At 39.4% G+C, this 24,303-nt stretch overlaps 2 protein-coding genes across 2 annotated transcripts in view; one reads left to right on the top strand and one right to left on the bottom strand.

Annotated features, from left to right (window-relative positions):
• DLAT (dihydrolipoamide S-acetyltransferase) overlaps positions 1-13,953 on the top strand; it is a 29,963-nt gene extending 16,010 nt beyond the window's left edge. Inside the window, exons 8-14 of the mRNA XM_039229179.1 lie at positions 1,248-1,315; positions 3,093-3,185; positions 3,539-3,646; positions 7,851-7,966; positions 11,973-12,135; positions 12,660-12,796; positions 13,353-13,953. Coding sequence (XP_039085110.1) covers positions 1,248-1,315; positions 3,093-3,185; positions 3,539-3,646; positions 7,851-7,966; positions 11,973-12,135; positions 12,660-12,796; positions 13,353-13,482 — 815 coding nt within the window. The 3' untranslated portion in view covers positions 13,483-13,953. The remainder of the gene's footprint in view (positions 1-1,247; positions 1,316-3,092; positions 3,186-3,538; positions 3,647-7,850; positions 7,967-11,972; positions 12,136-12,659; positions 12,797-13,352) is intronic.
• On the bottom strand, positions 11,296-24,152 carry PIH1D2 (PIH1 domain containing 2). The gene is given in 7 exon segments (XM_039229185.1): positions 11,296-11,712; positions 17,670-17,800; positions 20,121-20,380; positions 20,956-21,201; positions 21,572-21,695; positions 23,066-23,284; positions 24,064-24,152. Coding segments are annotated over 6 exon segments (993 nt in total). The 5' UTR covers positions 23,243-23,284; positions 24,064-24,152; the 3' UTR covers positions 11,296-11,657.
• Between the last annotated feature and the right edge of the window lie 151 nt (positions 24,153-24,303).

The following is a 24,303-nucleotide window of genomic DNA, read 5'->3' on the forward strand; positions in this document are numbered from 1 at the left end:
ATGGGAATTTCTTGCGGGTGGCTGAACCCCAACCTAAGGCAGGTGATTCTGCAGGTCTCCTCTTGAGGGGCTGTTGTGTCCAGATCAGCCTTGGTGGTAAGGGGAAGTTATGGGTTCTGTCTTTTTTAAAGGAGGGGAATCTAATAGGGGTACCACTACCTCTGTTCTAGAGCTCCGGCTGAGGATAAGCACAATCCTAGCCAACTCATTTTTCATAATGAAGGAAAGGAGTTGGGACGAACTACGTACAACAAGAATCCTTTTAAAAGTCTGCCTTGGGGGAAGATGAATCAATTTGACCCAATTTTTTCTAGAAGTGGGCCAGTATAAAAGGTATTTTAAATAACTAAATTCTGAATCTCCTTAGAATTAAGGTTCAGGAATCTGTTTGGGTCTAAAGTTAAAGCTGATTGGTTGTGGATGGGTGGAGGAAGGAAATTGAGTGAAAATAAAACTCGGCCTGTTGTAAGAGGACTTTGAAGATCTTTCCTCACGTGTGACATTGCACACACTTCATTCCCAGGCCTCTGACAGAGGCCGGGTTAGAGCCTTGGCAAGTGTGAGAAAGCTGTGAGTGATGGAGCCCACACCAGGAAGGAGCAGTTCTAGAGATGAGATCGTTGCAGTTGAGAGTTATTCAAGCTGTTTTGGGGTGAAAAAATTATCTGAAACAGTTGTCTTATCCGTTGACTCTGTACAAAAGGAATTCTTTATAATCAAACGAATCTAGAATGAAGCAAGATCCATTTCAAGATGAAGAAAGGGTTTTTTGGAGCTGCCTAGGGGAGGAGGCAGCTAGACTTTGTTTTGGAGGTATAAGTTGTATTCAGCATTAGCCATATGCCAGTATTTCCCAATATAAAAGTAAAGGACATGAAAAAATGAAGTACAACTGATATAAAGCTCTAAAAGAGAAATAACAATGAGCATTTGCTGCCACGGGGTCTCTGTAGTGTCGTGGTTATCACGTTCGCCCAAAAAAGAACATTTGCTGTAGTAAGAAAGAAAAGAACGGCTGCAGATCAAATGAGCATTCTGTGAATCAAAGTTAATAATTGCATAAAAGCTGCTTTTTTTTTTTTTTTTTTTTTTTAGGGAGAACTTTAAGGTGCAGGAGTAGGACAGTGGCCCCTTTAGAGGGTCTTTGGTAGAGAACCCTTAGTGACTTGCACAGGATCACAGTGTCAGTTTCCCGGAGGAACTAGCAGTGTGCTGTCACATGTGTGGTATTTATACATCTCTTCCAGGAACGGGACCAGAAGGCAGAATCATCAAGAAGGATGTCGACTCGTTTGTGCCTACTAAAGCTGTTCCTGTGAGTTACATTTGGCTTTTTTTTTTTTTTTTGCAATTTGTTCCTGCAACATGCTCTGTCCAACCTATTAGACCCTTTCATTATTTATGTTATTTATGAATGAAATAGCTTGACCACAATTCCATTTTCTTTTGTCTAATTTCACTGGCTAGCAATATATAGATATGAATGGGCTATCATTCAATACATACGAGGAAAGATGAGGGGCGTTTGGGTGGTTCATTCGGTTGAGCGTCTGACTTCAACTCAGGTCATGATCTCACAGTTTGAGCCCTGCACCGGGCTCACTGCTTTCAGTGCAGAGCCTGCTTTGGATCCTCTGTCCCCTTCTCACTTTGCTCCTTCCCTGCTCATGTGCACTCTCTCTCAAAAATAAATAAGGAAAGATGATAATGCTACACTGACATGCATTCCAATTTCTTTTTCCAGTAGTGGTACTGAATTTTTCCTAACAAACCTTCCTTCTCACTCAGGCCCTATTTTTAATTTTTTTAAATTTTTTTGTTTTTTAATTTTTGAGAGACAGAAACTATGAGCAGGGGAGGGGCAGGGAGAGATGGAGACAGAATCTGAAGCAGGCTCCAGGCTCTAAGCTGTCAACACGGAGCCCCACAAGAGGCTCAAACCCACAAACCATGAGATCATGACCTGAGCTGAAGTCGGATGCTTAACCAACTGAGCCACCCAGCCACTCCGACTGGCTCTGTTTTTAAAAGCATGCTTACAAGTTGGTTGAATAGAGTTTGAGTTTTATGCGGCTCATAATTCCACACAGGGATTAAATCCACATAGCTGATCAACTAATGGTTAGTTGGTTTAAAATGTTAAGATTATTAGCTAAAAGTAGGGGCGCCTAAAGTGTTAAGATTATTATAGCTCAGTCGGTTAAGCGTCCGACTTCAGCTCAGGTCATGATCTCACAGTTTGTGGGTTTGAGCCCCGCATCGGGCTCTGTGCTGACAACTAGCTCAGAGCCTGGAGCCTGTTTCAGATTCTGTGTCTCCCTCTCTCTGACCCTCCCCTACTCACACTGTCTCTCTTTCTCGAGAATAAATAAAACATTAAAAAAATTAAAAAAAAAGATTATTAGCTAAAAGTAAGGAAAATGATTTAGTTATCTAGATGTTTGCTTTAAAATGAAAGGTTTGGGGGCGCCTAGGTGGCTTAGTCGGTTAAGCATCCGACTTTCGCTTAGGTCATGATCTCGCGGTTCGTGGGTTCGAGCCCCGCGTCGGGCTCTGTGCTGACTGCCAGCTCAGAGCCTGGAGCCTGTTTCAGAGTCTGTATCTCCCTCTCTCTCTGACCCTCCCCTGCTCACGCTGTCTCTCTCTGTCTCTCTCCTAGAAATAAATAAAATATTAAAAAAAATAAAATAAAAAAAAATAAAATAAAATGAAAGGTTTGTCATTGTTTTTTTCATAACACTGTCCAGAAAAATAATTACCTTGCTTATGTCTAATCCTTTCAGTTTAAGAATGCTTTCATTGCTTTTCTTGAAGGTAATTTTGCAGATACAAAATTATTCTGGCAAACTGATCATTGAACAAAGGAAAATGATATGACATGATTACAGAATTCTAAGAGTAAAAATTAAAAACAAAACTCTTGCATAAGCACAGTACAAATAAGAGTCCCTTTTGCTCCCTTGCAATAAAAATAGTTATTTTCTATAAGCCTTTTAATGTGTACTTTGCCATCTGTAGAGCCACTAGCTTGCCCCAGTTGCATATGCCAGGACTGAGCCACAGTTACTAAGAGCTTTTTTACTCCCCTGTAGATTCCAGCGGCTGCAGTGCCTGCCCCGGGTCCAGGAGTGGCTCCCGTTCCCACAGGTGTCTTCACAGATGTCCCAATCAGCAACATCCGTCGTGTAAGAGCATTACCCTAAATCTGCAACCAACGCTGTTGGGGGTGTCTTTACTCTGATTGTTTAATTGCGTTTACAGTTTGAAACACTAACAGAGACTTTTTTTAGTTGGGAATCTTAGAAGACTAGTTTAAGATGTTTGCTTTGGCCGGTTAGATACTTGGGATAAACAGATATTGTATTGATTAAACACCGCTAGAAGGGGCCCAGGTTACGGTGCTGTCCTCCATATTCCAGTTCTAATAGTGCTTGAGGTGAGCATTACCAGGGAGCTGGCTAAAGGGGCAAACAGAGCCCTGAATTAGGAGAAAAAGAAAAGAACCACTTAAGTGATGTTTTAATGTCTTTGATTCTAGGTTATTGCACAGCGGTTAATGCAGTCTAAGCAAACCATACCTCATTATTACCTTTCCATTGATGTAAATATGGGAGAAGTTTTGTTGGTACGGAAAGAACTTAATAAGGTAAAATGTCTGGGAATTCCAACCCTGTGAATTCTAAATTTCTTCTATTTCCCCACTAAACATACATTTTCGCCCATATTTTTTGTTACAACATGCCACTCGATTTTGGAAAATGGTATCTTCATCATTTTAATTGCTGAGAAAATGTCTCGGACAATTTTTGTTTACTAACACTTGATTAAAGCTTATTGTTTAAAGTTGATTCTGCCACAGATCCATTGTAGCCTAGCACAGTCACTAGGATTCTGTGAAGCTAGATAAGATAAGCTAGAGTAGACATATGTTTACTCTGTGTTTACAGTTAAGTACCAGCTACCTACTTAGCATTTAGTATAAGGCACTTTTGGGAACATAGCATAAGGTGTAGTCCTTCTCTATGAGTTTCAGGTTATAACTTAATTGAGATAATGCATGTGAAAAACAGAGGAGGCAATTTTTAGTAAAGTAAAAATACTCGTTTGTGCATCAGTCTGTTTATCTGCTTTGTCTGCTAAATTACATTGTAAGGGTTAAGTGTTCTAGGAATTGAAAGAAGGAGGAACCCAGTAAAAGTAGTTGGGGAATTCATAGTAGTGTAGGAAAAACTTGGTTAAGACATGGAAAATAGGAAGTGTTTGGATTGGCAAAGAAATTGTAGAAAGTTCATTCTAATAATGGAATACCATAGAGGTAAAATGCTTTTAAGAAAGGAAGTAACTGGGGGTGCCTGGGTGGCTCAGTTGGTTAAGCATCTGACTTCGGCTCAGGTCAAGATCTCACGGTTCGTGGGTTCAAGCCCCGTGTCGGGCTCTGTGCTGACAGCTCGGAGCCTGGAGCCTGTTCCAGATTCTGTATCTCTCTCTCTCTCTCTGACCCTCCCCTGTTCATGCTGTCTCTCTCTCTCTCTCAAAAATAAATTAAAAAAAAAAAGTAAGTATAGCAGATGTGGGAGAGAGATTGCCTTTTCTAGAGTGGGTACGCAGTTGTTGGTTTAGGGAAGACCTTGTTTACAAGCAGAACAATTTGGATGTGATGAATTAGACATGAAGAAACCAGTAATAGTGGCATGATGACAGCAATATTTTAAGAAAGTTTAGTCTAAATAGAGATATAGTGGCATGCTTTAATGGCAGAGACTAGTTATGCTTGTCCTGTAAGCGTGATAAGGGTCTGGACTAGACGGTTGCATTAAGAGTGAACTGAGAGAAGGATATGAAAGATGTTTTCAAAGAAGTGAAAACTAAAAGCTGGTGGCACTTAGGGCATTAGAATGGCATTCAGGGCCTGACACAGGTTATCTATAGCCTCTCTGACCTCTTGCTCCCTCTGCTGCAAAAACAGTGATTGTCTTGGTCTTCCTCTGCATTCCACCTGTGTATTCCTCCTTGAGGCCCCTTGCACTTGCTGTTCCCTGTGCATGGAATATTCACTCCCTAACATCTACCTGACTTCCTCCTTTACCACCGTAAGGATTTGTCTCAATATCACCTTCTCTAGTCTTCCTGATCACCTTATTCTAAAATTAAGAGAAGAGGAGTGAGGTGAGTGGTCACTTCTCCCTTTAGTTCTTTTCCTCTACTTTATCTTTTTCTTTATCATTTAACATTATCTTACATACCATATGTTTCATTTATTTATTTATTAGCTATCCACCCCTTTAGAATGTAAGGTTCCCCAGGGCACCTGGGTAGCCCAGTTGGTTAAGCCCCTGACTTCAGGTCAGGTCACAGACTCTGAGTTCGAGAGTTTAAGCATCACATTGGGTTGTCAGTGCAAAGCCTACTTTGGAACCCTCTGTCCCCCTCTCTCTGTCTGCCCTTCTCCCGTTTGTGCGCTCACGCTCTCGCTCTCTCTCTGTCTCTCAAAAATAAGTAAATGTTAAAAAAAAAAAGATCATAAGGTCCCTGAGAGTAGAATTTTTACCCATTTTTTTCACTCTATTATAGCCACGGCTTTAGAGTCTAGACCAGAGTATTCAAATATTAGATGCATGAAAGAATGAAGCAATGAAGCATTAACAGAGCTTTGTATCTGGGACAGAGATTAAAGTTGATTGCATAGTCTCATTGTCAAAGTGTTAAAGCTATTTTATAATAAATTTATTTGAAAATCAGTAATGAAAAATATATGTCCAATGTATTATTTAATTATTTTAAGCAGCCTTATTTAGATACAATTCACATATCATACCGTTCACCCATATAGTTTACAATTCAGTGGCTTTTAGTATATTCAAAGTTCTGTGACCATCATCACGATAAATTTTGGAGACTCCTCATCACCCCCAAATGAAACCCTTCTTCCCTTAACCATAGTCCCACCCCAACCCTTTTATCCTCCCCAGCCCTAGACAACCACTTACCTACTTTCTGTCTTAGATTTGCCTCTTTTGAATATTTCCTGTAGGGATAAGGACTTCATGGAATCTATAGATCAACTTGAGGAGTATTGCCTTCTCAACAGTGTTCCCACTCCGTGAACAGGGGGTGTCTCGCCATTTAGTTAGGTCTCTCATTTCTTTCAACAATTTTATAGTTTTTTGAGTATAAGTTTTTGCCCATCTTTTGTTAAATTTATTCCTAGGTTTTTATTCTTTTTAATACTATTATAAATTTCATTTTTAGTGTGTTCATTGTGATTGTATAGAAATACTGTTGTTTTTGTATATTGATCTTGTATCCTACAACCGTATTTTTTATTTAGTGTGTTCCTTAGAATTTCTGTATACAAAATTGTGTGATCTGCAAATATAGTTATTTTTTTTCCTTTCCAATTTGGATACCCTTTATTTCCTTTTCTTGGACAACTTCTCTGGCTGGCTTCTCTGGCTAGTAAAATGTTGACTAGAAGTGGCAAAGTGGACATCTTTGTTTTGTTCTTGATCTTAAGGGCATATATGTCTTTTACCACTAACATATGATGATGATGATGATGACTGTGGAGCTTTTGTAGATCTTTTTTATCATCAGGTTGGGGAACTTCCTTTCTATTTCTAGTTTTTATGAAGTGGTGGTTGAATTTTGTCTCCTTTTTCTGTGCATTGAGATGGTCGTGTGATTTTTGTCCTATATTCCATTAGGACAGTATTAGATTAACTGATTTTCAGATGTTAAACCATCCTTGCATTCCTGGAACAAGTCCTATTTGATCATGGTGAATAATCCTTTTCCTGCTTTGCTGGATTTGGTTTGCTATAATTTTTTTGAGCGTTTTTGTATCTATTTTTATAAGTGGTATTTGTCTGCTTGCTTTTTTTTTTTTTTATTGTGATATCTTGGTGTGGTTTTGGTATTGGGTTAATACTGGCCTCATAGAATGATTGGGCAAGTGTTCTGTCTTTTAGAAGAGTTTGTGAAGAATTGATACTACTTCTTTAAATGTCTGGCAGAATTCACCAGTTGGGGAAGCCATCTGGGTCTAGACTGTCCTGTGTGGGTAGTTTTTAAATTATCATTCAGTCTCTAGATCTGTTCAGAGGTTCTATTTCTTTTCGATTCAGTTTTGGTAGTTTGTGTCTTTCTAGTAATTTTTCTCAAAGTTAGCTAATTTGTGGCATATAGTTGTTCTCATAGTATTACCTCCAATCCTTTTTATTTCTGTAGGGTATATAGTAATGTCCTCTACTTCATTTCTGATTTTGGGAATTTGAGTCTTCTTTTTCTGTCAGTCTGGCTAAACGCTTATCATTTTGTTGATCTTTTTATTTTTATTTTTATTTATTTATTTTTTTAATATTTTTATTTCTAGGAGAGAGAGAGAGAGAGAGAGACAGCGTGAGCAGGGGAGGGTCAGAGAGAGAGGGAGTCACAGACTGAAACAGGCTCCAGGCTCTGAGCTGGCAGTCAGCACAGAGCCCGACGCGGGGCTCGAACCCACGAACCGCGAGATCATGACCTAAGCGAAAGTCGGACGCTTAACCGACTAAGCCACCCAGGTGCCCCTTTGTTGATCTTTTTAAAGAACCAACTTTTGGTGAGATAATCGAAAAAGAAGTCCTGTTTCATATTCCATAACTTATGGGACACATCTAAAGGAGTGCTTAGCAGCAAACTTATGACTGAAAAGATCTACATTAAAAAAGATGGAAGAACCAACTTTAGGTTCATTCATCCTTTATACCTCAGGAAGTTTTGTTTTCTCCCCTCCCACATCCCCTACCAGATGATATAATTTCAGTCTTTGGGAAGAGAATTGAAGAAAATATAATGGCTTCTTGTCTTTGCAGATGTTAGAAGGGAGAAGCAAAATTTCTGTCAATGACTTCATCATAAAAGCTTCGGCTTTGGCATGTTTAAAAGTTCCTGAAGCCAATTCTTCTTGGCTGGACACAGTTATAAGACAGTAAGTAAGATACTGCTGGGGAAGGCATATATCCATCAGCAGTTTTCTTGTGCTTTCTCATGTATAACTAGCAGTGTACTGGGTAAGGAGAAATGGAATACAAGAGGAAGATGGCTTCCATAGGCAAAATAGATTGAAAACCATGTAAAACTGTTGATGAGATAATGCTCAATTCAATTACAAATTCTTTGAGTTTAGGAAAAGAAGGTAAGTTTATGGACATGAATAAAGTTGATATCTATTACAAAGCAGGGCTGAAATGGTTTTTGTTTACCAATTAGTTCTGCTAAACTTTAATGAAGGCAATTTGAAAACAAAACCAAGAAACATTTGTTAATATTGTGGTAGCATGTGGGGTGCCTGGGTCGCTCAGTTGATGAAGCAAGCATCTGACTTCGGCTCAGGTCATGATCTCCTGGTTTGGGTTTGAGCTCTATATCTTAGGAAATTAATATTGTTTCCTGAAGGGCAGAGCCTACTTCAGATCCTTTGTCTCCCTCTCTGCCCCTCCCCTGCTTGCATGCTCGCTCGCTCTCTCTCTTTCTCTCTCAAAAATAAATATTTTAAAAAAGTATATGGTGGCATATGACTGGCATGGCGCTCACTGTATTTCACATGTCTCATTTTTATCCTTATGGCCACCTTATGAGTTAGGGACTTTCCCATTTTACAGATGAAGAAACTGGGGCTCATTGAGTTAAATAACTTTCCCTAGATTAATTTGTTAGTAAGTAGCAAAACTGACTGGAACCAGGATTCTGACTCCTGTGCCTACGCTTATTACTATGTAGATTCTTTTATATTATTATTTAATTTTTATTAAAATAAGAATATATACATTAGAATATTGTTCCCTGGTTAAAGTGACCTATTCAACTTTTTTTTTTTTTAATCACTTACATACAACACCCAGTGCTCAAGCTCTGTATGTTAAAAAAATTTTTTTTTTAGTTTTTATTTTTGAGAGTGCGAGCAGGGGAAGGGCAGAGAGAGAGGGAGACAGAGAATCCAAAGCAGGTTCTGTGCTGAGACCAGAGAGCCTGATGTGGGGCTCAAACTCACAAGCTGCAGGATCATGAGTCGAAGTTGGATACTGACTGAGCTACCGAGGCACCTCAACTTACTCAACTTTTAATCTGAGATCTACTACCAAGAGGCAAATATAACTTTTAAACTGATTTTTTTTTTCTGATATTTACTTTCATATTTCTTTTTTTTAAATGTTTTTAATTTTTGAGAGAGAAAGTGTGAGCAGAGGAGAGACAGAGGGAGAGGGAGACAGAAGATCTGAGCAGGCTCTATGTTGATAGCACTGAGCCTGATATGGGGCTTGAACCCACAAACTGGGAGATCATGACCTGAGCCGGAGTCTGACACTCAACCGAGCCACCCAGAATTAGACCTTCATATTTCTAAATCACATTTTTTATTTGCCTTTTAATGGGCTTTTAATTTTCTTTATCAACTGATTGGTATTAAAGAAGGCTAAGATTTAGCTTTGTTATACCTTCTATACATGCATACACACACCCCCCCCCCACTATCCTACCAAATTGATTATAGCACAAATGTTGGATAAATCAGTATTCAGTATTAATATTTTTATGGCTATGAAAATATTATTTATGATTAAGAGATGTAGTATGCTATGAATACTGACCAGACTGACCTTAATGGTTGCCTAAGAAGGGGCTAGTTTTCTATGTACTCATCATCAGTTCTTTCTGAAAGTGCCCAAGAGAACTCTAAGCCATTTGTCAGTCTTGTCAAATGTCACAGTAACCTACTCATGCTGACTTTTTCCTTGGTCACCCTCCTCTTGGAGGACATCTGAGGTTCTTACTATTACTTATAGACTATATTAGTTTCCTAGGGCTTCTGTTATATATTGCTACAAAATTGGTGGCTTAAAACAAAAATTTATTCTCTCAGTTCTAAAGACTGAAAGTCCAAAAGTAAGGTGTTAGCAAGGCTACACTCCTTCCATAGGCTTTAGGGGAGAATCTTCCCTTGGTTTTTCCAGTCTGGGGGGCTCCAGACATTCCTTGGCTTGTGGCTCCATAACTCTAACCTCTGCCTACATCCTCACATGACCTTCTCCTCTGTGTCCATGTCTTCTCTTCTGTCTCTTACAGGGTGCTTGGCATTGGATTTAGGGCCCATCCAGATAATCCAGAATAATATAATCTCAAGATCCTAATTAAACCTGCAAAGATCTTTTTTACTAAATAAGGTCACATTGATAGATTCTGGGATTAAGACAAAGACCTATCTTCTAGAGAGCTGTTATGAACATATGTATATTTATTTGTGTTGACCTATGTTTTTATTTTTCTTGGGTTCATTCCTTGGAGTAGAATTGCTGGGTCATAAGGTAATGTTTAACATTTTAAGAATATCTGAAGAAAACACTTCTTTGAAGAACAGATTAAAGCTACAGGGCAAATTCTCTGGTTGTTCATGAATTCCTACCAAATGCCCTTCATCCATTTGTTTATTTAGCCATACAATAGATATTTATTGAACATGTACTGTTGACTATATTCAGCAGTGAACAAGGTAAGAAACACCATGCTTACTCTCTTAGGAGGACAGGATAATTAAGAAAGAGTATTTGCTGTGTGATACCTTGGCCAGAGCCCAGTTGTGATAGTCCCACACTATCATTAGAGCACATCCTTATGTTTACAAGTGACAGTCCCACTGCCCTCGCTCAGCTTGGGCACTTTGAGAGATTTGCTACTGTCCCATAGTATTCTAAAGCTTGTGCCTAGAAATAGCTGGAGTTCTTCCTTCCTGTGAAGTTTTAACTTTTTCTCAATTGCAGAACACTTTGGCAGGGGCCTTACACAGACCCCAAGGAGGCTATAATTTAGGAGTTTGGGAACTTGGGTGAGGGGGAAAAAGTCATTCCTTTCCACTAACCTCTAACTGAAATTTGGCATTTCCTCTTACTGTAAATGTAGAGAACAAATCAATTTGTGCTGGTGACCAGTAAAAATCACCTATTTTCATTGTTGCAGGAGCCTTAAAAGAGTGGTTTTTGCTTATCACTACTTCAAAATTGTAGCAATTATTAGACCTCTTGCCAGATCTTGTTATTAATACAGAAGCGTATATGTCACAATTAAAAAAAATTTTTTTTTAACGTTAATTTATTTTTGAGAGACCGAGAGACAGAGCACAAGTAGGAGAGGGGCAGAGAGGGAGGGAGACACAGAATCTGAAACAGGCTCAAGGCTCTGTGCTGACGGGCTGACAGCAGCAAGCCTGATCTGGGACTTGAACCCATAAACCATGAGATCATGACCTGAGCGGAAGTCGGAGGCTTAACTGACTGAGCCACCCAGGTGCCCCACAGTTTTGTTTTTTGAATAGTTTGGTAATTGATTTTCAATATAGTTGGGGTTTTTAGTTTGGTTGTGGGTTTTTTGTTGTTGTTGTTATTGTTTTTTGTAATATGAGTGTTTTATTTTCTGTGTTAAAAATATATACTCCGAGAAAGGACCCAGATGCAAAGGTACTCATGGCATAATATAGACAGGGAATCCTACTTTCCAGTCCACTCTACATCCTGCGCTCTGATTCTCCCACAGTGCAGTCCGCTGCCTCCACTCTTCCGTTTGTTCAAGCTCTGCCTGCAGGCTCAGCTCCTGCCAGTCCACTGCATCTCAAAATCCAGGGAGTTCTTTTAGCTCTTCTTGTTTAAATTCTCACTGAATGCTGGGTCTTCTCTACCTGCACCCCTGTGTCAGTCAAGGCAAGTGCAAGGCAGTTAGAGGACATGTGTAACCAACCCACTGACACATTTCTTGTCCATTTGCAAAAAGTCCAGGTTAAGGAAAGGGCATAGCAAAATGTAAATAAAAACCAGGAGACATATTTCTCTGAACAGTAGCCCAGACTCAGGTAAATATCAATATTCTTGCTTAATGTGACACATAAGCTCTTAATAAATATTGTTGATGATTATCGAAGTTTCCTTTTCTTTTGTCTTTTGCAATAGAAATCATGTTGTCGATATCAGTGTTGCAGTCAGCACTCCTGCGGGACTCATTACACCTATTGTATTTAACGCACATATAAAAGGACTGGAAGCCATTGCTAATGATGTTGTTTCTTTAGCAACCAAAGCACGAGAGGGTAAACTCCAGCCTCATGAGTTCCAGGTAAAGTAGTACTCATTTACCTTCAGAATGCTAGGAATTATGTTATTTTTAAGGGCAGCATAATGCTTTTATTGCATTTTCTACCTTTTGGTTCTGCCTTATATTCTTATGGACACAAGGCCCTGAAAATAAAAAATGGATAACCTTTCAAAGCTGAAAATAAGATATTTTTCAGCAATTCGCAAAAGCCACACAACTGACTTTTGTTCATATTGTAATGGTCGTATGTTTTCATTAAGTGTATTCCATTCAGACCCGCCTTTTTTTCCCCCCTTTCAGCTTTAGTGATGTATTTAAATAGCAAATAAGAGTTGTATATATTTAGGTTGGACAACTTGATGTTCCAACATATGTATACATGTGTTTACCATTTTCCTATTTTCCTTTCCTATTTTTTTAAAATAGTAGTTCTGAGGCTCTTCTTAAAGATGAGTTTCAGGTCTTTTCATAAAACTTTTGTCTTTTTTTTTCCTAATTTATGTTGAGAAGCAGTTAACACGATCTATTTTTAATCTTTCTTTTAGGGTGGCACTTTCACAATCTCCAATTTAGGAATGTTTGGAATTAAGAACTTCTCTGCTATCATTAACCCACCTCAAGCATGTATTTTGGCGATTGGTGCTTCAGAGGATAGACTGGTTCCAGCAGATAATGAAAAAGGGTAAGTAACAAAATAAAGAGGGAGTTGTAAGCTCATTTTCATCCCATTATAACTGTTTTTTAGTCTCAATTTTATAATTATTAGCATAGCCTGTTGGAGCTTCAGGTAGAGTCAGATATTAAGTCTAGAATGAAGTTTCTCAGAGCAGAGACTCTTTTACTAAATGCAGTTAATCCTATTTGAGATGGGAAGCCTTAGTTACTGTAAGTCAGGGCTCAGCATGTGTTTTCGTGGAGCCAGGTTGTAAATATCTTAGGCTTTCAAGTCATATGGTCTCTGTTGCAAATACTCTGACGTTGTAGAGGGAAAGCAGACAGATAAATGCATTCGGCAGGATTTGGCCCGTGAGCTGTCATTTGCCAACCCATGTTCCAGTTGACTGTTTGCTCTGTTAAGCTGGAGGTTGAGCTAGAGGTGTTTAGTACATAAACGAGTAAGTGGAAAATAATATTACCTGGCTGGAGTTACAGGCTAGGAGTTGGCATTTGGGCTGGTTATTAGCTAAAGATTAGCGATTGCTTTCAGAATACCTAATAATATTTTTATCTTTTTCTAGATTTGATGTGGCTAGCATGATGTCTGTTACACTCAGCTGTGACCATCGGGTTGTGGATGGAGCAGTCGGAGCCCAGTGGCTTGCTGAGTTTAGAAAGTACCTTGAAAAACCTATCACCATGTTGTTATAATTAACCCAAGAATTTCTAGACTCTTCCAGGTTCATGGTGGTTCATTCTTATCAAGATACAAATATATTATTATGCAAGTGGTTCTTTTTATTTTGAAGTTAATCAGTTATTTTTGAGTCTGTCCAGATAAGTTATTTGTAATGGGCATTACCGAATTTTTTAAAATGCCAATTACACCTACATATTGTACACATTTAATAAACACCAGATTTTGAGCTACGTATTCCTAATCAAGAGAACATGAGGCCTGGCCCTTTGGTGATAAGTACTTCCACTGGGAAATGCAGAGGTAGAATTGTCGTTCCCTACTGAAACAGATACATAAAAGTATTCTGGATGAAACGTTGAGGTTTTGAAATTTAATTGCCTCAGATGTTTTGCTTAGATTTGAGGGAAAGAGAAGTCAAGGAAAGAGAGAAGTCCATTCTCTTGGAGAAAGGGTTTGGATTAAAGCTTGATTTTGGAATATAACCAGGTTACATGATCGTGGTTTACCATGGATGGGAAGGGGAGAGAACTTTAAGGAAAATAAGTGACATTTTAAAAGTTAACATTTTCTTACACTTCTTTAACTGACCATTCTTTATTTTTCTATGAATCCCCAAATGGTTATTTTCACCTCTTAAGATGAAGATATAAATATAAACCAGCTACTTGGTATAAATGAGAATTTGTGTGGGTATTTATTTAAACAATTTAGATGTGTAATTCTGAGAGGAGAATTTACAATTACCTCCAAATAAAAGAATATGCTTATAGAATTTTACAGAGAGAAGTTGTGAAAGTAGAATTCTTCCTCCATGATTAACTGGTTGTTACTTGCAAATGAACTTAATTGCCAGAATCTGTTACTCAAATAATTTTGGAAAACTATATCAAGTAACTGTGGAATAGTGTACATATGTAAAATACAGTTTCTAGTGAGATGTATGCCAAAGTCCATTTATCACCAAGTCCTGTCTGAAAGGAAGAGCGGCAGAAAGACACTGGTAAGCAGTTGGGAGGGCTGAAAGATTAGATGTCAAGTGGTCATTTATACTTTGATAAAGTAAAAAATGTTCCGTGTGTACAAAGAGAAGTTTTCTGTGTTTTTCTACTCAGTGTTGTTTCATGTAACGTAAGAAAGTCCTAAAATCCTATTGGAGAGGGAAAAAATTGTTTAGGTTGCTTATCAGCCTAAACGTTTTTTTTTCCATTTTGTTATGATTTGCCTTTCTTCTTGGGGGAGGAAGAGAGTAGGAGATGATATTCAGGATAATAAAAATGAATTGGGAAAATTATCACAATTCCAGACTTTCTATTGAATTGATATTTTAATAAATATTTAGAGTTGTTTATGATTATTTAATATCAATCGGACCAGTGTTTTCTTGTGTATATGTGGAACAACCCCTGAAATTTAGGTCTTTCAGTGTTGAATTTATTTCTAAATGTTCTTTATTAGATGGTGCACAAGTGACACTGAATATATTCCAGAAATATTTCCCTTGCTGTATTATTATGAAATCAATTCAATACATTAATCTGATTTTTCAATAATTAGTAATGTTAGCTTGAATTGAAGATTATGCAAAAGGAATAAGTTAATCACAAGGGACCATCAGTATGAGCCACATCTGGTTCAAATACATGACACTTCAAAGATAATCCATTCTTGGCAAATGCTTACAGCTCTGCTCCCTTGAAAGAAAAATAAAAGGTTGTCTTCTCATAATTAACTGAGTTAAAAATTAATCTGAGCTATAACCTAAATCCGGATTTAGTCTATTTCTCTTACAAGAACTGAAAGAAAAAAAGTTAGAAGTTTTGGTTGAAATTATTTAAAAATTAAACTATATGTTTTCAATGTGTCTCGTCTAATTTTTGATCTGTTGGTAATTATTTTTCACATTAAATGATTAAGGCCAGGGATAGCGTGTATGTGTAAACTCTTACTAGAAATTCATTTTAAGCATACAGAATTGGTAAAATAAAGGACTGAGTTTAGCAGGACATAATCTAACACTTTAAGCTCAAAGAGTTACTACAGCACCTCGTGGTGGGGTGCGTCACAAAGCAAGATGAAAGTGTAGTCTGGCCCGCTTAGATAGTTTACCGATCCTGAGGTTTGTGAGTGAAAGTTACAGGAACCCAAGGCCTGGGGTGAAGAAGGAGTTAACCAGCCCAAGAGATGATAAGGTAAGGTGAAAGCATTCCAACTTTTTTGAGGGATGGGAATATACTAGGTGTGTTAACTTTAGGACATCACATCATAGAGCTCTAGAAGATTTTCAGACAGTAAATTATTCTATTGCTAGGAGAAATCAAATCCAACCAGGTTTAGGAGAATTATATTTGTTTTTAAATATCACATATCAAGTGTTTATATTATTTACTATATTAGTTTTTTTAAATTAAATTTATTTTTGAGAGAGAGCATGGGAGGGGCAGGGAGAGAGAGAGAGAGAGAGACTTCCAACCAGGCTCTGCACTGTTGGTACAGAGCCCGATGTGGGGCTTGAACTCACAAACAGATCATGACCTAAGCCCGAACCAAGAGCTGAATGCTTAACTGACTGAGCTACCCAGGCACCCCAACACTATTAGTTTCTAAAGTTAAGCTTTAGAGGCACCTGACAGGTTCAGTCAGAAGAGCATGTGACTCTTATTCTTGAAGTTGTGAATTCAAGCACCATTTTGGATGTAGAAATTACTAAGAAAATAAATAATTTAAAAAAAATAAAAAGCATTAAAATTAACAAGGACTTTAAAGACCTTATGTTGAACTAGAAACTTTTACAAGGAAGATGTATCTAGACAAGATGATTAAGGATGTTAAAAGTTAGGGTCTCCTGGGTGGCTCAGTAGGTTGAGCATCCGACTTCGGTTCAGGTCATGATCTCTTGGTTCATGGGTTTGAGCCCCACATCAGGCTCTGTGCTGACAGCCCAGAGCCTGGAATCTGCTTCAGATTCTGTGTTTCCCTCTCTCTCTGCCCTTCCTCTGCTCCCACTGTCTCTCTCTCAAAAATAAACATTAAAAAAAATTTAAGTTTGATGTGAACATTGTTGGGCTATAAGTTGGAAAGTTATCATCTTTGGGTTAAACAACCACCTGACAACTTAGATGCATAGAAGTTGGGAAATACTTCTTTCTTAAATCATTTTTTATCTTTATTTATTTGGGGAGGGAGGAGCAGAGAGAGCGGGAGAAAGAGAATCCCAAGCAGGCTCTGCAGTATCAGTGCAGATCTGAACCATGTGATCATGACCTGAGTCAAAATTGAGTTGGATGCTTAACCGGCTAAGCCATCAGGTGCCCCTTAACATCATATTGTTAGGAGAAAGGCACATGTCCCAAAGTCAGCTCCTTTTTCTTAGGGTTGGATTATTTTGTGTCTTAGGTGCAGTAAGACCCAGCTACTATTAGTGCATCGCTATATCCAAGACAAGTCCTTTTGATGTTGAAAGGTCTGAGCAGCTTGCACTCCTACCATCAGGGCTATTTTATGGAAGTACAGAGGTTCATAGAAGCATAAGTTTGCACATTATTACACTGGCCCTGTATCTTTATAGCTGGAGGAAATGGTCACTGCTTCAGTGCTTCTTGTAATAAAAAATTCACACAGTCTGGGATATATTCCTGATGCAAACCTTTACTAGAGACAAGAAAAAACAAGTAAACCAGAATTTTAACCAGTAAACCAAGAATTTTCACAATTTACTTTGAAACAATTTTCCCAAATGACAATCTATTACTTTTTTTTTTTTTTTGAAAGAAACAGCATGAGTGGGGGAGGGGCAGAGAGAGAGGGAGACAGAATCCAGAGCAGGCTCCAGGCTCTGAGCTGTCAGCACAGAGCCCAATTCGGGCCTTGAACCCATGAACCGTGAGATCATGACCTGAGCCGAACTTGGTACTTAAACAAGTGGGCCACCCAGGTGCCCCTTTAAGGCCACTAGAAATAGCTTCAAAACAAGTATATCATAACAACATTGCTTTAATAGTTTCTGCTTCTAGCCAAATGTGAGAAAAGTTTAAAAAAAAAAAAAACATGTTGATGAGGAAATCTCATTTCATCAAAAAGAACTCTTAGAAAATATGAAACCAGTATTTAAGATAAACCACTACCTCTTCACCCATAACGAAGGTCCTATCCACATGCCTTTAGCACTGAAAAATCAAAGCAGATGATGCTCTTGACTTACACCAATGGCATTATGACAATTAATGTAGCTTTCTCTTTAATAAATTTTGCTGTAGTCATTTCAGTATCCACAGATTCTGGAAGATTCAGATGTAGTCTGTACTTCTCCGGGACCTCAATCAATAAGTCATCCTAAGAATAACATAGAAAGTATTTCTTGGTTAAAATATGTGTTCCTGGGGATTATTCCCAGTTACTCCTTTCCCATAAAATGAGGATCCCATTTTCTGCCATGTGACTTGCAGTAAACTGTTAAGCTGCTGTTTAACTCCCTGAGGTTTTAGTGTTGTTATTACTGCTCAATACATCAAAAGCTCACTGCTACGGTGCCATAAGAGAGCTGTTGCCTCCCTATGTGGCCCTGACTTTGTGACTAGCCAGGAAACAGCAAGGAAAATTTATTGATAGGCGATAGGAAAAGTGGTGATCCAGGTTTTATAGTGATAAAGGCCTTAGTAAAACTATCACCATAATTTGAAAGACAAGTAACGTGTACCTAGTTTGTGTCTTTAGGTAAAGAAGTGTGAAAATAGGATGTTGGTAGCACGCATTAGTTCTGTTGGCTACATTTAATAAGCGACTACAAAAAGAGGTGAGCTTAGAGAAGAATTTCCCACTTTGTAAGTAGGATTAAAAGAATATGCAGAGCCCAGGAATTCTAAGACATCAGGACTGGGAAATAGAACCAAGTTTTAAATATGGGAACACAGGGACGCCTGGGTGGCTCAGTCAGTTAAGTGTCTGACTTCGGCTCAGGTCATGATCTAACGGTTCGTGGGTTCGAGCCCCACGTCGGGCTCGGTGCTGACAGCTAGCTCAGAGCCTGGAGCCTGCTTCAGATTCTGTGTCTCCCTCTCTCTCTGACCCTCCCCTGCTTACACTGTCTGTCTTTCTCTCAGAAATAAATAAAGCATTAAAAATTAAATAAATATGGAAACACAATTTGACAATTGTATTTTAAAAAAGAACTAAGTTTTATTTTCAACCAGTAAAAAAAAAAAGTCAAGACAAATTATTTTTTAGCAACAGAAACTGATTAAGACAGCCTAGAGGTAAAGATTAAATTACATGGTCATCATACCCTTTGTTAAAACTTATAAAACTTATAGCTGGATTAAGGTGGAGCTCAGTTAATCTTACATTTGGCTCCATTGACAGCAGTTAAGTCAAAAGAGGCCATTGGAAATTGGACACTTCTGGGGCACCTGGGTGGCTCAAGTCTGACTCTTGATTTTGGCTGAGGTCATGATCTCACATTGTGAGATCCTTGTGAGACTGAGCTGGGGCTCCGTGTTGGGCTGAAGCCTGTTTAAGATTCTCTCTCTCCCTCTGCACCTCCCCTGCTTGCTTTCTCTCATGCTTTCTCTAAAAAAAAAAAAAAAAAGGAGAAAGAAAAAGAAAAATGGATCTGTCTATAAAGAATTGTAGGGTGTGGCACTGATTGGAATCAAAGAAATAAAATGCTACCAGCCTAGACTAACACATTTAAAATGACCTTTAGACCCCCAAAATCCCAAAGACAAAAAACAGGGTGAGTAAACTGCTCAGCACTTATGGATGGCATATTCTCCCGTGTTCTTTTCAGATGTGGCCAACGTGGATAATGAAAAAGGGAAACCCTGCCCAAAGAATGAAGCTGAGGGTCATGGAAAACAATGGAACAAGGGGACTAGGTAATCAAGGAATCTTGTAATGGGACCCGGCCAAGAACACCCTCTACCTCCAGGAAAGGGACCTCACAGTATCTGCCTGCCAGGATTTCAGAATTGCTGTGCACCAGTAACTGCCGTGCGCCTCATATTTTTTTCCCATTTCCAAATTGAGACTGCTAATTGTTACCCTCTCTCCATTCCACATTGTATGGTGCATGGGGCTATGGCAGTAGATTACACGCCTTTTCAGTTCACAGTTCTGTGGTTCAAGAGAATGCAGATTACACTGGCAAAATCCTACACTTTAGAGTCTGATACTAGGATTGGAGGTGACTTCCTTGGGGAAAGCAGCAACTATTTGTGGCCTTGAGAGTAGCCTGTTACAGCTTTAGGACTTTTGCCAATTACTTATCTTCTTTTGTTAGAGGATTATACATCTTTGCCCTCTGAATTCCTGTGAGAATATTCTTCCCAGCTCTATTGATGTAGGATTTGGCCTTGTGACTTGACTGTGGCCAACAGAATATGGAGTAAAAGTGCCATGTCTGAGAGAGTTTTAGAATCTATTGCATGGGTTAGCCCTTTGTATTTTCCTTCTTCCACAAGAATGGCATAGCTCAGAGGGAACTACCCCTTCACCTATATCCTGGAATGTGCAAGACCATGGAGCAGAGCAGGCCTAGGTGACATGTAAGCTGAGCAAACTACTGTAAACCACTGAGATTGTGCAGTTTGTTACTATGGTATATTATAGTAAATGTTGACTGACACAAATTTACAGTACTACCTACTTGACTTACCTCAGAAACACTAAGGTCACAGAGAGATGCGGAATTAATACCAGGTAATTCAACTTTTATCTCAATTTTCAGAGGTTTCTTATTCTGATCAGCCACAATTTCTAATTCATAGGCTGGTTCCTTCATCTCTACCCGGCTCTCTGTACTGGAAATCTCCTCTATCAGACACCTTGTTTTGCTTGAAACTTCATCTTTTGGCAATAAAAGTTGAAAGTCATCTGGATTGCTCCCAGAATTAGTTATCTGTTCAAGGGTTAGTTCTTTGGGAAAATAAAAGCCGGGGGGTGGGGAGGAGAATGAAATTTAAAAAATTAATCAACAACATAAAAGACGATCGGGCTATGAGCTTTACTATATGTGGTGTTAGCCAGAATGGCAGGTAAAGTTGAAGCTAAATTAGTTTGGGAATCTTAAACCAAAGAACTTGGTTAAAAAGTTCGTAGTACTTAGGTGCACCTGGATGGCTCAGCTGGCTAGGCGTTTGACTTCAGCTCAGGTCATTATCTTGCAGTCTGTAGGCTCAAGTCCTGCATCAGGCTCTGTGCTGACAGCTCGGAGCCTAGAGCCTGCTTTGGATTCTGTGTCTCCCTCTCTCTGCCCCTCCCCTGCTTGTGCTCTCTCTCTGTCTCTGTCTCTCAAAAATAAACATTAGAAAAAAGTTTGTAGTACTTAAAAATCTTTAACAACATGCTAATATTTTTAATACCTAATTTTTATACTTTTCTATCTTAAGTCTCTCATCTTTTAAAATTGAGATTTCTACTTTGCAAAATGTACACAGGATGTGAAACAATTTTAAATTGGTTAAATTTTCCTCTTGCATTCATTAACTTACCCTTTCTCATTTTCTCTCTTAAATCTGTGGGGTTAGTTTGCATTCTCATCAGATTTTGTTTCATCCTTTGAATGCTTCCTTTTATTCTAAATTTGGTAATACTGTAAGAGTGCGAGAGAGTGAGTTGGAGCTTTTCCTCAATGCATTTCATGGCCACCTGTATTAATTGATTTTTTCTCACTTGGTCCTTTTCTGCAGCCTGGAGAACATCAGGATTGTAGGCCACATCGATGACTGTATAAACATCTGTGTGTGTAATTCAGAAGGTGTGAAATGAAGACAACTTGTTTCACTAATGATATTGTCAGTTAATTTATTAAGCCATAATCCTGATAAAACTAGAAAGTATAAAGTATTCCTATACTTTTCAGAGGTAATCACACAGTTGCTGTATACACAAATTTCCAATTAGGGCATTTCTGGGCATTTGACATGGATTATTATTAGAAAAATTGGACAGTATTTGTATAAATAAAAGTATGCTGATTAGTTATTAGCTACATTACAACCAAATAAAATATTTTATTTGTACTGCCTTTTACCAAGTAAAATCTGGTAGATGCTTATTCCCAATAAAGGTTTTAAAATGTGCTTTCTCTCCCATAATCCTATGTACCTGAGTTCTCAGACATATCTTCTGGTCTGCCAACACTTAAAGCCGCTGGATGAGTGTTTGATTAGGGAGCTGGGATCCTTTTCCACTGACATAGGTTGATGAAAAGTATTTTTTCCTTTGGTTTCTAAAAAGCAAATAATTTCGCATGTCTCAAAACCTAGTTTTTTACATTTTAAAATCATATCCTAAAGGTACCTCATAGAATTTTAGACTCTACTTTTTTTTTTTTAATGTTTTATTTATTTCTAGGAGAGAGAGAGAGACAGCGTGAGCAGGGGAGGGTCAGAGAGAGAGGGAGTCACAGACTGAAACAGGCTCCAGGCTCTGAGCTGGCAGTCAGCACAGAGCCCGACGCGGGGCTCGAACCCACGAACCGCGAGATCATGACCCAAGCGAAAGTCGGACGCTTAACCGACTAAGCCACCCAGGCGCCCCATCATAGAATTTTAGACTCTAAATAAGCCATTCTGTGTATTAAACTGTGCCTGAACCCTTTGACGAAGATGGTGCCAAAGGCGAAGAAGGAAACCCTTGCCCCTCCCAAAGCTGAAGCCAAAGCAAAGGCTTTGAAGGCCAAGAAACCAGTGCTGAAAGGCGTCCGTCCACAGTCATAAAAAAAGAGAAGATCCATGCATCATCTACATTCCGTTGGCTCAAGACACTGCGTCTCTGAAAGTCCTCAAAAGAGCGACACCCCCCCGGCCCCCGAGACACAAGTTTGACCACTATTTCCCTCTGACTACCGAGTCAGCCATGAAGAAAACAGAAGACAACAACACACTTGTGTTCGTTGTGGATGTCACGGCGAACACGCACCAGATCAAACAGGCTGTGAAGAAGCTCTGTGACATTGACACGGCCTAGGTCAACACTCTGATCAGGCCCGATGGACAAAAGAAAGCATATATTTGACTGGCTCCTGACTATGATGCTTTGGGCGTTGCCAACAAAATTGGGGTCATCTCAACTGAGTCCAGCTGGTGAACTCTAAATATAAGTGTTTTCACCATTAAAAAAAAAATAAACCTGTGTTTGAGAAATGGTACTGTTACCTGATTTCCTCCAAGCTACTGACTGTCCACTGAGATCCAGCTGCTGCAGCCAGAGGAACTGGGAGGAAGGAGGGGGCACTGGTCGAAGCAGCTCTTCCGGGTGAATGTGACCCTATTCCACCACTTCCTTACCTCTCAGCAACTAAGTTCTTTCCATGTGAAAAACCTCCAATTCTATGATTCTCTGTTAAATCATTACATTACTCTTTTAAAAAAATTTAGTAGAAAATGGCTCATTGTGAGATCTCCAAAATGTATCAAATGTGAACTTCCCATTCTTACTCCTTCCGCATGATCCTCCACACTGTTTCACTCTCTGTTTAGAGTAGTAGTTTCCCTCAAGTTTTCTTAAAGCCTCAACAGCTAAAGGTAAGTTATTCTCTGATTATTACAGAATTATTTCAGTCAAGACCTCCCATCCCTGGGAACCAGGTCTACATACCAGGATCCTGGTCTGTAGACAGAGCTGTGGTTCTGGGGCGGCACAGAGCTGTTCCCCTTCTTTCAGCTGCTGTTGAATAAACTTCTCGTAGCCCTCAGGGTTGCTTTCAGCCAGATCGTCTAGGAGGTTCCAGAATTGAGTAACGTGGGTGAGCAGACCCTTTGAGGAAGACTCCATGATTGAGGTGAAGAGCCCTTTTAAGTCTGTGGAAAGATATGACTTAAGGGAGAAAAAGTCTGTGTAACTAGTGATTCATTTCTTTTGGAGAAGGAGGAATGGGTCTCGTTTGGGTGAAGGTAGCACCTGTGTCTAACAGACTGTGGATCAGCACCACTTTTCTTTTCCTTATTCCCGAATTACCTAGTACCCTTTCTTAAAGCTCTCGAGTTGTCGTCTCAGATAACAAGTCCTTACTTCTGCCTAGACCCTCGCAGGCGCTGAGGGTGGTCATTTAAAGTCTGGATTACCAGTGATTTTCTTGTTCCAATACCTGGACTTGGGCTGACTGGTGCCTATCCAGTCCTGAAATTGCCAGAGGTGGGGGGGGGGGCGGTGAGGGCCATGGGTGACATCCTCATAGCTGCCTCCAGCTTAGCCAGAGCCGGAGCCAGAACGCCTAGATCCCAGTCTTAGCTTTATCACTTACTAGGTGTGTGACCCTGAGCACTTAGGTCATACATCAGTTTATGCTCCTCAAAACGAAGACGATAATACCTATGTCACAGGGTTACTGTGAGAATTAAGTAGGGAATATGGAGAGGCCGGGACACTTCGTTATCACTGTATGAGAGTAATAATATCATCTCTATCTGCAGATAACCTCCTTCACCCTCCTCCACTGGAGAGGCGTCCCACAGCAGCCACAGAAGACGCAGAGAGGACGTTTGGGTTCTCCGAATACTAAAGTAGGGTTAAAACTTTTTCATTTTTTAAAGTAGGGTTAAACTAAACGGGAAGCTTAACTAAAGGGCAATCACTCCAGAGGTCGGCGAACCCACCTGCTCTCTGGGTTCCTTGACAAACCGCGACACCTGTTACCAGGGTAACCAGACCGGGTCCAACATCTTATTGGGTCCGGAAAGCTCCAGGCAGAACGGACTTTTACATCTAGTTCCGGAATCTCCTCCTTCTTGCTTTTCAATTGACCCCGACCCACTTCTTTTCCAGGAAGGCGACGGCCTCCCTTCCGCACCTTTCCATCTCTAGAAGATCCTGGAAACCTTCCCTGTGGGAGTCTC

Source organism: Hyaena hyaena, unplaced genomic scaffold (assembly GCF_003009895.1).
Source record: "Hyaena hyaena isolate Hyena2069 unplaced genomic scaffold, ASM300989v1 scaffold_36, whole genome shotgun sequence".
In the NCBI taxonomy this organism is placed as follows: Eukaryota; Metazoa; Chordata; class Mammalia; order Carnivora; family Hyaenidae; genus Hyaena; species Hyaena hyaena.